The 17,882-nt window shown below is 49.3% G+C and overlaps 2 protein-coding genes across 2 annotated transcripts; both read right to left on the reverse strand.

Moving 5' to 3' along the window:
- Positions 1-1,268: 1,268 nt before the first annotated feature.
- LOC108157958 (venom serine protease 34) lies at positions 1,269-3,404 on the reverse strand. Its single transcript, XM_017290103.2, has 3 exons — positions 2,773-3,404; positions 2,038-2,710; positions 1,269-1,970 (listed from the first exon to the last, which is right to left on the reverse strand). The coding sequence occupies exons 1-3, from the start codon at positions 3,001-3,003 to the stop codon at positions 1,309-1,311; spliced, it is 1,566 nt and encodes a 521-aa protein (XP_017145592.1). The 5' UTR covers positions 3,004-3,404; the 3' UTR covers positions 1,269-1,308.
- An 11,509-nt stretch (positions 3,405-14,913) lies between these two features.
- On the reverse strand, positions 14,914-17,482 carry LOC108160366 (protein peanut). The gene has a single exon (XM_017294338.2). It carries the CDS (start codon positions 17,234-17,236, stop codon positions 15,632-15,634), a length of 1,605 nt encoding a protein of 534 aa, XP_017149827.1. The 5' UTR covers positions 17,237-17,482; the 3' UTR covers positions 14,914-15,631.
- Between the last annotated feature and the right edge of the window lie 400 nt (positions 17,483-17,882).

Raw genomic sequence — 17,882 nt, forward strand, 5'->3', positions numbered from 1 at the left:
TCCCTGACCCGTTCTCCGCCCCCCTCCCACAAAACGTCAATTGCACGAGCCAGCACGTCGATATTTTTGCCAATTTTTTCGACGGCCTCTTGCAAATTGCTTTTTGAGCTTGTTAGAGTTTTTCGGCGCACACACACACACACACGCGTGCTAATGAATGGTCAAAGTCTAGGCGGATGCTGCAGTTGCAGCTGCCCCAAAACGAGAACTAAACGCAAATGTTTAGGCGTGCATTACGACTGCAACAGGAGCGGCCATTTTTGTAATCAAATGCAAAGGAAATTGCTGTGCAAAAAACCCAAAAAAAGGATGGAAATGCAGAAGGGTTTTCGCATTCGTTTTCTTATTACAGTGGATAACCGATGCAGTGGATGTTTCTATGGAAACTTCAAATCTTCGAAAGTTCATCTTTGGGGCAAAGAGCTTTTCCTGAATTCAAAATTTCACTGTATCTGTACTTGCTTGTGCTTGCGCCTGCTGTTAGTGGCTGCTGCTTTTCAATTAGTGCCACCAGCCTCCCCCAAGATCCGTGCAACACTTGATGCCGCCCGCAGACTGCAGTTGACTCGCGTTTCACGTGAATTGAACAACAGGCTTACAAGGCATTCCAGGCCCAGACATAGACAGGCACCGTGCACCGTGCACCGTGCACCGTGCACCGCGCACCAAAACTACAAAAGCAAACACACAGAGGAGCAACAACAGTCAATACATTCCAAAAAAAAATAAGGGGAAAACGCAGGCGAGCAGCATTGAAAAAGTGCAACGGCAAACAAAAAGAGGCTCTTCTAAAAATGGAATGAAAAGATTCCCCAAACCACATAGACATAGACATCCGGCGGGCTAGCCAGGCTAGCTGGCAGACGATTCGCGTTGCCTTTAAGCCTAAAAGCGGGCTTCATCTGTTATGCGAATCGTTTAATTATTTATCTGAAAGGAAGCTACTGAAAAGAGTTTGTATTGACAGTACTCGGCCGGGTGGGGGGTTGCTGCCACAAACCCCCGCACCGTTAATTAGTTGACATTTGCTCTTAATTGCATTGCCTGCCCCAGCCAGGTGGCATAGAGCTCCAGTGGAGCGTTCCGATTGCCATGCATCATTGATAGATGAATGGCGATGCGCGCGAAGAGCGCGACGAACGCGTTCAGGCAAAGCGACAAACTTGACACCCACTTAGGGGTTAACGCGGCACGACAGGGCAAAAATGGGGCAAGAGTCGAGCGGGGCGGTGCAGTGGGTTCTGTGCTCAGTCTTTCATGGGTTTCTAGCAGAAGGGGCGTTTATTTCCGATCCAATCTCCTTTAGCCTTATCCCCTACTCGTACAATAGGCCACCTCGGGACTCTTGGCCCTTATCCACTTGATGTAGGAGGCCACTCGCGTGTTGACCGATGGCTGGTTGGTGGCGCAGGCATGGCCGAAGCTCACAATTCCGACGGCCATCAGGCGGCCATTGATCCGCTCGTACAGGGCCCCGCCCGAGTCGTACTGGCACGTGTCGCGCCCGGGCGTGTACGTGCAGAATGTGTGCGGCGGGACCCCGGACGAGGTGAGAGTCTCCCGGCACTGCTGGCCGCTGATCACGTCCAGGGTGGTCTTCAGCAGGCGATGGGTCTGGGGCCCGCCGTATGAGGTGGTGCCCCAGCCGGCGGCGATGACCTTGTGGCCCGATAACGGCAGCTTCTTGCCGCCCGACACCGGCTGCAGCGGCAGACAGGCCGGTCCCACATTCTGGCTCCAGGCAATGGGCAGACGGGTCCGCAGCAGAGCTATATCGTTCCTCAGCTGCCCGTTGGTCTGGCTGAACTGCTCGTGCAGGATGAGGGTCTCCAGGTCGTAGCGGCGGGTGAAGAACGTCTCGTAGATGCTGGACAGATCGTGCTCGCCCACCACCACGCGCAGCAGGGCAGCGCTGCCCGTCTCTGGGCCAAGAAAGCAATGGGCCGCCGACAGCAAGTAGCGATGATGAACTGGAACAGAGGGGATCGAGAGGATCGAGAGGAGAGCCACTTGGTGGGGGGTTCTTCTACTACTCACTGATTGCTGCTCCGCAAAAGACCTTTCCCTGCTTCTTCGTCAGCACGCCAGCCATCGGGGGAAACTCGTGCAGGACGGCCTCCTCGCTGGTGGGACTGGCTATCCTGGGCGACCGACTCCAGCCGCAGTTGCACGTGGGCACAAGGGCCTCCACGAGGCAGGAGAAACGCCCGCCACCGACGGCCAAGGGGGGCGGATAACTTGACACAATCTTGGCACGTTTTGCGGAAGTCTTTGAGGTGCGATTTGGCAAGAGGCGGAGGTAAACTGTGGCCGGCGTGTGGCGAGCATCGTTGTTGGACTCGGGTTCGTCGTAGAGCAAGGAGGCCATGTAGGCCAGGGCATCGCTGACGCCTACATCCTGCAGTACGTTCAACACCTCGTTGCCAAGGTCCTCATCTTCCTCCTCCGCCTCCTCCTCTTCCTCCTCCTCAGCTTGCGGCGACTCTGTAGTGGTTGTTGTTGTTGCTGGCACAGGAAGCTTATCCTTTAGCTTCACGGCTGGCGGGGGCTTGGCCGTTCCGTGAGAAATGTAGGAAATCACGGCACGATTGAGAAAACTTTTGCGCTCGAATTTTCCGCTGCCACAAAAGTATTCGGAACTTGTTAACACCTCATCGCCCTCGGAATTGAAATGAAACGCCTCCGTTCGACACTGGAGGTCCGTGGACAGCTGAAAAGGTAAGAAAATTTCCAGAAATTCGTGTCTCTCGCTCTCCACCCCCCACTCCTCACCGTTTGCAGTTGCAGTTCGCACTTGAATTGCAGCACCTGATCCCTGGGAGCCTCCACCGAGTAGCGGCAGGAAGTGCCGACCGGATACAGGCCAGGATAATAGGGAGAGTTGATGAGCAGCTTCTGGCCCGTTGACAGCGTCACCTGGTGATTGCACTCCTCGAAGAGTGCCACAGCGGAGTGGAACAGCAACAGTAACAGCAACAGCAACAGCGCCAGCAGTCGGCACATGATCACGAACGCGGCCACGTCTAGAGCAGCACTGAGCGTGCCCCGGTAGAGGCAGCCTCTTAAGAACGCCCCAGACACAGCACCTTTGTTGTGGCCGTCACGCGATCAGCCTACATTTACAGACATGTCTCTTGAGAGACCTATCTCTCAACACCTCGACACCTCAAGCGACAATCGACAACCGACAACCCACGCCCTGTTCCTGCTTTAAATATGAGTTAATTATGGTCTTGAAGAAATCTTCAAATGTGTGGCCGAAAAAGAAAATAAACCAGACGGCACACGAGGGTCTTTTGCGGCTAATTGAAAGAAAGTGCAAGTGTGTCAATCCAAAACCCGTTTTGAAGTCTGTGGAACACTTCGAAAATTGTGGATGGAAGTGACAGCATAAATAGCACACATTTGCCCCCCGTTTGGGGTAGGTAAGGGTCGGCTTTGAGGGATCTCATTTACTTGAAACTCTTCCCCGAATTTTATTTAAGCCTTTTATAATTACTTTATTTTCATTGGCTCGTTAGAGCGAGCGCCCCCCGTATTCCCCGGGAACTCTTTTGGCCAATCCCCACCACCACCCACTGCTCATTTTTTAGACCATTTGCAGAGCTGCTTAATTGGATGTGCTGCATGTGAGAGGGAGGACGAGCGCACACGGCAACTACTCGTGGAAGCACAAACAAAAAAGGAGCCACGCCACAGACAAGTTTGTCGCCCATTTTGTAAAATAAATATATTGAAAAAAGGAAAAGGGAAAAGGGAGGGGATGACGGACGGCGCCGCGTTTGTCAGAGGCACAGAGACAAACGCTTAATGCTAATATTATTTTCTTGCTTAACAAGCGACGAGCTGCACGTGGGGCACATCAGGTTGCGGCAGCAGCGCCGTCCCCGAATGGCAGAGGGTACCAGATCGGTCCTGTCGCACTGGCCGGTGGTGGCCGGACGCCAGCATGTGACTTATTTGCACAAACCATAAAAAATTTAACTTTATTTCGCCATTTTTAATTTCCTACTCCGCGGATCGCGACGTGGCCGGGCGCATTCGGCGTAAACAGTCAACGTTGGACAATAACTACAAAACCGGACCCGGCGACCGACGCCAGAGTCCCGGGGCTCTCCTTCCCCCGTTCCCCCATTCCTCCGCCATGCATAAGCCAGGAGAACAATGCTGGACACAAAAAAATGTTTGGCCAGAGCTCCTGTTCCTGCTGCTGCTGCTCCTGCTCCTGCTCCTACTCCTACTCCTACTCCCACTCCTGCTGTTGATGCCGCCTTCTATTTTTTTTGCCCGTTTTGCCGCAGAGCGAGCGGGTAAAAACAAACAGCAAATAATTCAAAGTGGATACAACTAAAGCAAAGTCAAAGCTAATATACGAAAATGTAATAAAAATTAAAAAGAAATAAAAGCGAATTAAAATGAATTTCGAAGGAAAAGCAAAGACCTTCTGGCGCATAAATGAAAAAAACAGTGGACCAGAGTCACATGGCAAGGATTGGGACGATGGAGGCGTGAGCTTGGAGCCACATAAAGCGACAGATGTAGGACTTCCCCTCTGCGGCCCCAGGGATGACACATGAGAGTGGACGGTGTGGTGGTCCTTCGAAGGGAAGGAGGCCAGATAACATACACAGTTGTATGTGTATTATATTTATGCTTCTACTAAAAGTATAAATAGAATTAAATTTCTCTTGTGTACACATTGTTATGTCATTTTTTAAATTTAATAATTATAAGAGTTTGGAATATAAGATAAAAATGTCGCAGAGGCGACATCTACAGGGCACAACAGGAGCTAAAGTAGTTTCGACATTTTACATAAAATATATGTATAAAACGTGTAGTATTTGGCGCCATTTGTACTACGTAGTGTCTTCTAGACTACGTGGCGCCACTGTGTATTCCGATGTCAAATTGGTGTAAGATAAGTGTAGAAGACGATGCAAGAAAATTAACGGCTTTTTAAAGTTGAAAATTGGTATTAAACCCGCTGGCGGTTTGGCGAAGCTGGTATGTGTCCCTTTCCCCCCACTAAAGGCAATGGTCAAGGCGAAGCCAATGGGCTTCCTGCAAGATTGACTGGAGGAGGGAAAACAGAAACACCTCTACTTTCAGGCGCTGGGAGCCCGAAGCAAACCGCTTCCTCCAGTGTCCTCCAGGCTGGCTATTCCGTAGTGCCCCGACCGGACAGACCATTATACTGCCATGGAAGCTACTCCACTACGCGTTGAACCATATTGAAACTGAGACTTGCATAAGCCAAAAAAAAGGCTAACATTTAATTGGCGACTTCAAAGTCCTTGGTTCCTGCTTCAGCGATTGACTGACAGGCACTCACTTCCTCTTCCCATGTGCCTTGACCAGCACAATTAATTAACAATAGATTGTTTTGGCCACATGGTCCAACTGACCCACAGGAAGTGCCGTGGACGGGATGGACAATAGCACTGGGTAGGAGGGACCGAGCTGAGAGGAGGAGTTCGTTCTTCCGGAAGGAAAACCAAGCCAGAGTTGCGGGCACTTCAAATTAATAAAAGGAATGAACTGCGAATAACAATGAAAACGAAGATGGGAATGGGAATGGGAATGGGAAAGGGAAAGGGACTCCCTATGTGTGAACGCCAAGGAGAGAAGAGGAAAGGTCAGTCAATGGAACGAACGTCCTGGGGAGAGAGATGTGTGCAAGTGCATGTTCGCTGTTCTTGGCTGCGTGAGGTCCTTTCCCACAGGTGTTTATCCCGAAATTGAGTCTGGTCTGTGATTTCCGAACATTTCCACTGACCAGCACTTTGATGAGCACCGCTCGGTGCAAATCTAATTAACGCTCACAGGCTCGCCGGCCGCAGGACGATAGTAGTGAGGGCCCGAATCGATCCATCATTGAATGTGTAGATTTGTTTGCTTACGTTGCGATTCGTTGCGACTACGGAGCTGCAGAGCTCACAGGACTCCCTCGCTGGGCTACCTGTTTGAGGCTCCGTCGACGCTGGCAATCCGAGTCCTTGGGAAACGCACTCCATAAGTGTGCGCGTATCAAATTACCATTTCATTCCATTATCCTTTTTCTTCCCAGAGTGCCCTGAGTAGAGTCCGTCCCTTGCTTAATTGCTCGACTAATGTGTGGACTCGGGACCGGTGGAATGCAAATGAAGTTTGAACGGTTCTTTAAGGCCTTCCATGAGGGCGTTCTGATTTATGGGACATCGTACATGCTCCGTCGGTACTCCCAATGGATTCCACATGTTCCCTGGCCACCCACTCTAGTGCATGCATCCTGAGGCATCACTCTTAATCCTGACTGATCGCCGGGCTAAATACCTGTTAACCTGTTTTGCTGAACAAACAAACATTGTTGCCGATGCTCCCCGGCGAACAATGAAATCTTTGAATCTTTCGCCCTGCCACAACAAACGAGATTTTCTCAGCACCTCCTTGGACCCAGAGCCCAGACCCAGATCTCGTTCGGTTAACGATCTTATCGATGCGAGGGTGGGCCCACATCAAATTGGTTACTGCTTGAGGACGCGGTTCCCACAGGCCTCTCGGCAGTGTGTGTTTGCCTCTGGCCCATATTTTGCAATTTAGATTTCTATTTATTGTCTGGCCGAGATCCTTCTGCGTGCTCTTCTCCTTTTGCTGTTTTCAGCCTTTTCAGCCAGTTCCGCACACCGGAAGGAAGTGCATGAAATTTGTGTGAAATGTGAAATGTCTCAAACAGGAAATTAGCAAAAATCGCAAAACATGCGAATTTCATGCGAATTTATTTTAATATTATAGGAATAAAGGATGGACAATGTTGAATTTGAAGGAACTAACATTTATTTAAGATAGTCAGGGCAAATTGTAGCAAAGTTCTTTAGAGGCGATTATAATATATTATAAATATATTATAAAACCTTTAGAAATTCGTTGATTCGGTTTTTTGTCCTATATATGTATATTTTAATGTTACTTTCAGCTCTCAACTACATAGTGATTTCATCCAGCTTTCCCTTTCGCCTTTCTTTGAATCACCATCAGTCACTTCTTCACCATCTTCATAGCTGGGTTTCTTCCTTTCTCTGCCGCCCACAATTTTCACTCCTTCCATCGAATTCAGACCAGACAAAGGGAGGAATAAGCGAATTCCCATCAGAGGGATTTACTCGCAAGCCCCAGACACCTTCGACAAATTCCCATAGCAAACAAATTTGACTTTTGCATACCTGTAGGCTGTACCCCAGCATAAGACAAGGAGCCACCACCACTACCACCACCACCAGCACCAGGACCTGTTACCCCTCAGTGCATTCATTTCTCACGACCAGCAACGGTAACACTCCAACGCACACACAAAAGGACAGTCCTGTGAACCCTGTGAAACAGGTTGATCTGAGAACGGCAATGGATGGGAATGGGAATGGGAATGAACCACAATGAGGATGAGAGTGGGAACCAGGACGATGACATGTCCTGAAGTGGGCGCTTCGTTTTCGGTTTTATTGATTCAGTTCGTTGATCATAATAAACGATTAGTGTAGCAGCCCAGAGCCCAAATGATCCTTGCTGATCTGATCCCTTTTCCATTTTTCGCTGAGAAATTCCTCTATTTTTTATTGTTTCCTTCCATAGAGAGGGATGGCTGGGAGCTGGGAAAATTAGTTTAACGGGTCTGCCCAGGGATACTTTTTGGGCTGAATTTACAATTATCGAAAATTTATGAATCCCTATTTGTTGTTTGTTTTGATAAGAAATTTTGTCAGCTTATCGGCTGGATAAGGGAATTCAGCCTGGGTTTACAAATTCTTTTTCCCGAGAAGAGGGAGGCGACACCTTTCCAGAGAAACCTCCGACGGCAGTCCAGCCAGAGCCCAGGACAAGCTTGCATAACATTGCGCCTCAATCCTGTGCCTGGATAACCGGACAAAGCCTTTCACAGACGCCATAAAAGGACGCAATAGACTTTCCTGGAACCAGAATTGACTTCTCTAATCGCCGGCAAACGTTTTTTACGCAAATCTAAGGAACTTTTTTACCCAAAACTAAAAAAATCTCTTGCAAAAAACGGGCAAAGAGGTCCTTGGACTTCCTGGAAGTCCGGGCGAAGCGAAGCCCTTTCCTCATCGAACCGACCATGCAAAAGCCGCTAATCGTCGTGCTAATGGCTGAAGGATTGCAAGGATAGCCTAGCATTATCCTTGCCACCCGTCGCCTTTATTGTGACCAAAGCAAATAATCACCCATTGCTCAATTGTCGAATGCTCAACGGGCTTTACGAGCCTCTCATAAAGTTATCCTTTCTTGCATCCTTCTGGGTTCCATCCCAGCCAACTCTGCGCATCCTTTCTAGCCCGTCCATCCGCTTCAGCAGTCCCGGCCGAACCGCCTTACACGGAACTCCTCGCCCAGTGGAAATTTGCCAAATCATAAAACGTAACCTTGCCTCGAGGCCATTTCCACGGCTCGGTGCGAGTGCGAGTGCGAGTGGGAGTATCTGTGTGAGCACTATATATGATGGTGTGCACTATAAAGCAATTACCGCTCCCATCAAGGTCGGGACATTCGCTGGCATTTGACTTGGCCGAGCATTTGATGGTAAGTACTCAGAGGCATTAATGAGGAAACCAAAGACTGGACTCGGAAGAACAACAGCCCAAGGACTGTCTGCAATTCACCCAGTTTCAGTTCTTAAAAATGGCCCAAAAAAGCATCCATTTGTATCTTCTCTAATGTTTATAAGCACTAGCCCTGGCTAGGCAAGATCTCAATAAAAGTTGGCCAAAAAAACTATGGAACAGCGACTGATGTACGGCCTGTAGTGTCCTGCTGCTTGGAGTATACAGAAATCCATAATTTACGACATCTATCTGGATTCCAGTGAACCGTAATTTCTTTGGCAAACTTCTTTTGTTTGCCCACTCCTAGGGGACCCCTCCCCAGACCCCTCTGCACACGCTTCTGCCACACATTTCCATTGCCTTCTCCCAGACTAGTTCGAACTGCGTCGCAGCTCGGATCGGCAAGGAATCTCTGATCCAAGGCCCAGAAACAAAATGGCTGAAGCGTGGCTGTGGCAGGAGTACAGAACTTTCACACGCGTTGCACACAACCAAGACAGGGGGCTGGTCTGGAAAGGGGAGAGGGAAGGTTTTTTTTTCCTTTTTTGGGGTGTCTTTAAGAAAAATCTTTCGCTCAAGCAAAAACAACAGCTGCAAACGAAACGCAAAAGCAAAAGCAAAGAAAACCCCGAAACAGAATGAATGGGCGCTCGCCCAGCGAAAGGTCGTTGCGCCTCAGCGACCTCTGGAAACCCTCTCCTGCTGCTCCTCCCCCTGCCCGTGCCCCTGCCCCTGCCCCTAACTGGCAAAGCCATCCCTCTGGTTGTACATTTCGCAAGAGATTTCACAAGCGTCAAACAAAAGGAGCACTCGCCAAGGGGTGGCACAGGGCTGCGCATGCGCAGCAAACTTTTCTCGTTTTTTTGTCTCAGAGCAGACCCAACCCAAGAAGGATCTTACTCGTATGCATAAAAAATACAAATATTAATTCCTTTCCTTGCGAGATTGTGTCGTCACACGACTCGGCGCACACCTGGCTACGGGCTGCCATGCGATCCTGCCCGACAGAGCCCCCGGCCTCAAGCGACTCGAGCCGAGCCGAGCCGAGCCGAGCCGAGCGGAGCCTCGTTGCTCAATTCGTTCTGGCCGAGTGATACTTTTAATAAATGGTTTATTTATGCAGAACAAGGTTCATTTTTTTGGCCGAGTTTCGAACAAAAACCGTATCATCAGCGGTAATTAGTTTCTGCTTTGCTCCAGAGAGGAAAAAACTAAACATTTCCCAATCATAATCGCTTTATGGTTCGCCTACAAAAATCGCCCAGACAATGGGAATTGTCAAAACAAGACTGTCAGCCTCAGAATCAAATTCGAAGACGGAGTCGGAGTAGGTGTCGGAGTCGGAGCGAAGGTTCCGGGCGTTGCCTGATTTTACGCTTTCCAGGAAAACGCGTTATGGTTTTATTGACACTTTTTCGCATTGACAACGAGCCGGCGATCAGCCCGAGCACCCCCCCCCCGGGGCGGCATGCATAATGTGTTTATGAGTGGTGGACCAGGACTCTCCTCCGCATCAGCCTGCGCCGCCGTCGACACTTGCTGTGGTCAGCGCTGCTCGGTTTTGGCCATCGCGGCCGGGGCCCAGGGTGGGTCCTAGATCCTAGAAAACCCCGAATAGATAATTTGCCAGCAACCATGAAAATGGTTAGAGAACTTTGCTCGGCCGCTGCTTTCGCTGGAAATCCGGGGCTGACACATTTCACGCCCTGTGCCTGTGCCTTTGCCTGTCTCAAGGAACTGAGTTGAGTTTATTTGAGTTGAGTTGAGTTGAGTCTTGAGTGGAGTGCAATTTCTGAGTGAGTTTTGGGAGAGTACTTTGAAAGGAAGGGATCTAAGGATTCCGTGAGACCCGAATTGTGCTCAAAAAATCGATTAAAAGTTTTCTATAAATGGCATCTGATTTCTCTAAGGGCCTCTGGCCTCTTAAGTAACATCAATTGTCGTTTTTTCCATTCCTCAGATTAATGTCAACATTTTTAAATATTTTCCTAAAAATATACTGAAAGATTCTGACAGATTGGAGACCCCAAACGAAGTCCCAATGAACCGCGCCACCTTTCTCACAGTTTCTAAAAAAAACGGAATCTCTGCTTCCTTTTCAATTACTGAAAAATTGACGTTCAGTCGATCCCGAAATGCCAGAGCATGTCCTGCAGGCCGGGGACGACCAGCTGTTCGACGGGAACAAGAGGGAGAGGGGGAGATACTTTGGCGCGTGCCAAGGGAAGGCAGAACACCGGGCCCCCGACGTTCAAAGTAACGTTCATTTCAGGATCACTGATAAAAATTACCCAAACAGGACGCCGCTGATGAGTCGGCCTCTCGTTGCGGCTCAATGTGCAACTGCAACCCCGAGTATGAGCCTGAGCCTGAGCCTGAGCTGGAGAGGGATGGAGCAGGGTAGTGCTCATTGCAGGACCCTCATTGTGGAGCGGGGACCCTCGTTTGTGTACCTTTGTTGGTCGGATTTTTTGTCCTTTGCCGCGTGGCTCAATAAATTTCTGTGCGCTGCATTGTCGAGCCGGGAAATTAGTCCAAGTAACGTATTTTTACCACCTCAGCAGCAGATGATTTCCTGGCACGTGTGGCACGCTCAGGACTCCTTTTGAAGGCGTGATGGAACTCAGTTCCCCCGCACTCTCTCTCTCTCTCTCTCTCTCTATTTGACAGCTTCCGCTTCTCTAATTTAAGTTAATTAAATCAATGTGATGTGGCACAACAAAACCATCATCTGCCCGAATCACAATGGCAATAACAATAATGCGAGTAATGCCGGACAAAACGTGTCACAATTGAGGGGCCCAGCAGCAGAAAGAATCTGTGGCAAGTGCTCCTCCTGCCCCAGCCTCAACATCAGTTTGAACATCAATTATGAGCTCTGTGACTGAATGGGATCCGAATGATGGTCCGGGGACCGTGGGGAGACCATCAAACATGTACCGAGGATGAGCATCACTCAGCATGCAGACGCACACAAAAGGGGTGGTGGCACAAGCCAAGATGCAGCACAAAGGCCCGACAAACCACCGACAGTCGCATCATCCTTATCCCCAGCAGTGCCGTCTACCAGCAGGGGTCTAAAGCACTATTCCATGGCTCCCTATCGCCCCCCTCCTGCCAATGGCTGGCTACACCACTGGGCATCAGCATCCACCTAACCTACATTCAACTCACTCGAAGAGGCGCCTTCCAGCCCCCCAGCCCCCCAGCCACCCAGCCCCCTAGCCCCCTCCAGTCCCTCTTCAGTTCTTTTCAACTGCTGTGAAGTGACCCAAATTGCGTTTGCATAACCGACAAAACTGTCGATGTCCAATGAAATCTGTTTCCAGGGTCATTCCAACCGCAGACCACAAATCTTTTCTTCTTGTTCCGATCCAACTGTCCCCCCAATTAACTGAAATTATACTCAAAATAGCCCTTATTCGATTTTGATTTTTGGTCTCTTTTGTGTTTTGTGTTTTTTTTTCTTAATTTTTTTGCGTTTTGAGAACGATTAAGGGGCATAATTGTGTAGTTTCTGTACTTGAGAACATATGTATGTCAAGTGCTTTGACAGCTTGTGGATTAAGCGATGGACCATCAGGTCGGCCAGGTCTCCACAGATCAGTGGGAAAAAGGGTTACGAGAAAATATTTGCAGAAATCCGTAAATTGGGTCAGTCCTGAGAGTGCCATTATATTATATATATACATATATATATATAATTAAGGAAAAGGTACTCATAATTTTTGTAGTTGCTTGAGGACTCAAATGAACAACAACTCAATTAGGATTCCCTTTTCAGACACAGAACGATCCACCCTCGAAACTCTCCGAATATTTTTCACACCTCCGCAAATGATTCGCCTGGGACACCTGTTAATAGCCTGGATTCCCCGGATGTCAGGACAATGGCAATCCCAACTGTAAAATGCACAACAAAGACGAAACGAAAGATTTGCGGGAATGGCTCGGATCCGACGATTCGCGAGGAGCGGATGTTGTGCACGCTTCCAGCGCATGCGTAGCGGAAATCCAGCCAGGACAAAGGACAAACGAGGAGAAGCAAACAGGGAAGAGAGGGAGGAGAACTTAATTGTACCGCTATGGGATCCACAGCGAAGAAAAGTCGGAACACAGCAACGGAAGTAGAGAAGAGGAACTTCCGTGTGCCTTGATAGACCACACACACACACACGGCCGGGCACTAGGACCTGGTCGCCTGTCCTAGCCTAGCGCCTGTCCTCTCCTCCGAGAGAGACCCTCGATAAGCGCAGTGCAAATAGCGACTCAATCGCCTCTCAAGCAAATGTGTCAGTTCTAACAAGTGTTTATTTGCTCAACCCCGCTGCCAGATAATTTATGGACTGGACCCAGAGCTGTTATCAACCCAGGCGGGTTCCCACAAGTGTTATGTAAAGCGATAGAACTCCCAGACCCACCCGCACCCGCACCCGCACCTTCTCCTCTACTTCGTTGCATTGTAAACAGGGAAACATGAGAGAAATCATAAAACCAATGCACACAAACATGGGAGCAGGGCCCTTATCAGTGCGGGGGCAGGGCAATATTGGGGACAAAAACGGTGACCGGGACGGGGACGGGGACGGGGACTGTAACCACAACAGCAAACAAACAAACCCATAAAAACCACTTCCCCCATCGCCATGTCAAATGTCAAGACTCGCGAGCCGAAACCAGAGAAGAGAGGAATTTCAAACTGTAAAACGGAAATTTCCAATCAAAATTTGAAGCGAAGAGCGACGCAGGCGCAACGTTGACTCTAGGTCTCAATTAGCTGCTCTCTCGCGCTCTCTCCCTCTCTCTCTTTCAGTCACGTAAAGATGTCAGACGTTGATATTTGCTAGTGTGTGGGTGCACGTTCTATCTCTCTTCCCTTGTCTGAAGCTTGTTTGAAACGGTCAAACATTTGTTTTTGGTCTTAAACGCTATACATACATACCCTTGCAGAGGGTGGTATGAAATGAAGAGTCGAGTGGATTGTACTATATGTACATATGTAGTTCTCAGTCTGCAAGAGTAGCAAACGCTTCGGCTCCTGCGGCTACACTCCGTTTCTTGCGGTTGCCGTTGGCCTGTCTTTGCCATTTGACGACGTGCAGGAATTCTGGCCGCATTACAGGGTGCCTCATTGGCAGCGCACACATGGACACCACATGCAGGCGGCGGCAGCGGCAGAGGCAGAAGCAAAAGTGCTCTCATTTCAGCCTGATAAGCAGCAGTTCAAGTACTCTCCCTCCCACTCTTGCCTTGTGTGTGTGTGTGTGTGTGTGTATGTGAGTCATCGTCCTAAAAACAACACCACTTGCACTCCTCCGCACTGCCCCTCTCGCTCCCACTCTGGTGGCCGATGGGGCTTGGTTCTTGCTCTTCTTCGGAGCAGCAACAGCACTCTGCGTTCATTGATCGCCAAAGCCAATTGCTTCGAATGGAGTTAAGTGCTGCGTCAACGTTGTTGACTTACATACAGACAAGAGCGAGAGAGAGAGGCACGCACATACACAGAGACGTACAAGCATGCCTTCATTGCCCCGCGCTCCCCACCGTCCCACTCTCGCTCCATGTTTCCATGTCTTTCACCAATGGATTTCCATTTTACGCTTTATACGGCATTAATTGAGTGCCTTTCAATTGGGTTATGGATTAATTTTTTTGAATAAATTAAATAGCCATATGTACACACATGTCCATGTGTGTCCGTGTGTGTGTCTGGGGCATTTAGAAAGCAATTTCAAGTGGGGGCCTCCAACAGTATGCACTCCATACACATGCACACGAGTATGTGGCGGCATATAGGGTGTGGTCGGGATTTAAAACTGCACCAGCCTTGCGCCTTATATGGGCAAACACCGGATAATGGGTGTTTGAACTCTTTACAGGCTAAATAATAGAATGACACACACTGTACGCCCAGAGATTTTTCTAATGGTCTAAAAATTAAACACTGGAAAGAGTAAACATTAAATTGGTCTCGCTGAATGATTTAGCTGTCCGTCTGACTCAAAAGCGCTGCCCAGCGGAGCTCGGGCCTGAGTCACACACACTCCCCACCATTCAACAGAATTTCTGCTTAAAAACTGTATTAGTCAACCGCTGGAGAATGTTGTGTTGGGGGTTGCATCGCAGGCGATTTCGAAATGGAGCCTCTCGGCGTTAATTGAGAGTCGCGTGCCGCAAGACCAAACACCCTGTATGACCTCCGGCAGTTGTGTAAACCATCGACAAGACAAGAAATGGAATTTTCGTTCTTTTCTCTTTTTTTGTTTTTTTTTATAGGTTTGTTTCTGTTTTTTTTTTATGTAGTTTAACTAAAGAAGACTTTATTTTGTAAAATTGAAGAGTATATTTTGTTGTTTCTGCTGTTTGCCGCTTGTTTGTGTGCTCGAGTGGTGTGTAAATGAGTTTACTTTATGCATAGTAGGTATAAGATACAATTACAATATCAATATCATACGTTTTACATGGTGTTCGTTATTATTCGTTATGTTTAGGTTCAAATACTCGTACACTTTTGCTTAGTTTCATATATTTCGTTTGTTTAAGCGATATTTAAGTATTTTTTAAATACAATTTTAAGGGGTGTGGCTTTTATCGGGATTTCAATTCATTTAGGCTAGCAAATTCCTCTTCGTCGTCGTCGTCGTCGTCGTCAAGTTGGTTCGGTCTGAATAAGTGTATTTATATATATATCGGTAGAATACTGCAATAATAACTGCTATATGTACTTGTATAGTAGGTAGAAAACAAATGCAACGCGTTCGGAGTGCGACTGCTGTGCGGAAAAGCCTTGTGGGGCGGCTGTCGGCCCAACAATAGATATATTTCTGTATGCACTTCTATAGTAGTATATATATTTAAAGGTATGTATGTATATTTATGGGTTACGCTATGTTTATCATTCGCGATCAGTTAAGTTTTTGTTTGTTCTCGAGATTAGCGCTTAAGTATATCGGGTGGCGGATGGCGGATGGTGGATGGTGGATGGGGGATGGAGGATTGAGAGGAGTAAATAGAAGGAGACATTCCCCTGGGTTGACTTAGAACAGACCCTTCTTTTTCTTCTCCTTCTTACCGTCCACGTTGTCGGTGCTGCTGTTGGCGCCCAGGCTGCGCCGCTTCATCTCCTCGAGCGTCACATGGTTGATGTCCTCCCACTCCTTCTTCTCGCGCTCGAACTCACGCCGCTTCTCGTCCAGCTCCCTAATCTGCAGCTCGAGGGCCTTCTTGCGCTCCTCGTGGCGGCGGGCCAGCTCCAGTTCGGAGTCCTTGAGCTTCTGCATCTTCTCCTTGACCTTCATGTCGAACACCTGCTCCATTTCGGCCTCCATCTTCTTCATCTTCTGCTCGTGCTCGCGCTTCTCCTCCTCCATCTGGGTCAGGGGGTTCTTGTTCGAGAGCCGCGCCTTGCCATCGACCAAGCCCAGCTCGGACAGCTTGCGGCAGCGATAGTTCTCGTAGTGCACGTTGTTCGTCACGTCCTTGAGGTCCTGCAGATGCGTCCGGATCACCATGTTCCTCAGGGCAATGAAGTCGCAGTGTGTAAGATTCTCCACCTCCACCAGGCCCCAGGGGTACCGCCGACCGCGCACCTTCTTCCCGTCCTGCTCGATAATGGTGTTGGCTCCGACAACGGCAAATGGCACACGGCTACGCAGGTTCTGCGTGGTCTTCGACTCCTCTGCCGCATCCTCGATCGTGGCGGGAAAGTCGTAGATCTTAATCTTATGCTGAGCAATCTCGTTGAGTATCTGCTTCTTGAACAGATGCACCTCGTCCGGCGTCATGGTGTCGGCCTTGGCAATGACCGGCACCAGGTTAACCTTGTCCGACAGGCTCTGCATGCAGGCAATGTCCAGTGGCAGGAGGCCGTGGCCCGATGGCGCTATGAAGTAGAGGCAGCAGTGCACCCGGTTGTCGGAAATGGTCTTGCGATACACCCGCGACTCGGCCGTCAGGTACTCCTCGTACTTACTGTCCACGTACTCGAGAATGGGCACCCAGCAGTTGCTGTTGTCCACGGCATCGCCGAACCCGGGTGTGTCTACTACGGTCAGCGTCAGGTTGACGCCGTTCTCCTTGAGCATCACTTTGGTGGCCTCCACGGCCACCGTTTTCTTCTTGCGCAGCGAGGGCCCCGGATACTGCTCGGCATTGTAGATGTCGGACAGAAACATGGAGTTGATGAGCGTCGACTTGCCCAATCCACTGGCGCCCACCACCATCAGGGTGAACTCAAAGCCACGCTTCACCGCCTTGCGGTACACCTGGTTGGGAAGATTGGCAAAGCCCACATAGCCGGCGATCTCCATGGGCTTCTGGCGCACTGGCAGCGGCGGCTTAGCTGGCTTCTGGACCTCCTTCTCCTGCAGATCGTGGGTCAGTTTGTTGGAATCACCATTGGAGGGCGCTCCAGCCGAAGAGGGTGTGGACTCGCCCAGCGTGCTGGCGACTGTCCATGGCACATTCGGGGGCTGCACTGCCGGCCGACCGACGGAGGATTCACTGCTGCCATTGCTGGTAACGGAGGCAGCCTGCTTGTCGCGCAGCGCCAATTGTGCCAGGGTGCTGGGCAGGGCAGAGATTGCCCCGCCGCCGCCGACGCTGCCGCCGCCATTGAGCGCGTTTGAGCGAGGACTATTCATTTGAATGGCCGCCAAGGGCTACACTTTTTCTTGACTTTGCCTAACTGATTTTGTCTTTCTTTTGCTTTTGATTTGCGTGCCGCACTCGGGGTAACTCTTGTGTCTTTTTTGTGTCAACAACAGTTCTTATTCGCAACGCTTTTTCTACCGTTTGTCACGCCTACGCTTTTAAACTTTTTTTGCTTTTACTTTTTTTGCATTTTCTGTGTCAGTATGACCATCACCCGGCAGCCAGCAAAATATTTCTCCGCGAGCGGGCGAGAGAGCGAGAGAACAACAACAAAACGCCGCACATTTCTAGAGTGACAGTGGTAAAATACTGAAAATGGCTCTCTCGCGGCCGGAAAATACCGAAAGATGCTACTGCGCATGAGTAATGCAAAGACACCGACACACGCATACACATTTATCAATGCACATGCACACAACCATCGCTTGTTCTTATCATTTTGAATGCTTAAAAATAGGAAAAGAAATGCATTTACACATATGTCTGTGAATGAGGGCACTTATGTGGGCCTTACAGCTGCAACACAGAAATTATCTGTTTTCGATGACTTTGACTTTTCGCTGCTGTGTTGTTTCGTTGCTGTTTTTTTTTTGCATGTTGCGCATGAGCGTATAAAAGAAAGAAAGAGAGAGAGTT

This window comes from Drosophila miranda, chromosome 3 (assembly GCF_003369915.1).
Source record: "Drosophila miranda strain MSH22 chromosome 3, D.miranda_PacBio2.1, whole genome shotgun sequence".
Classification (NCBI taxonomy): domain Eukaryota; kingdom Metazoa; phylum Arthropoda; class Insecta; order Diptera; family Drosophilidae; genus Drosophila; species Drosophila miranda.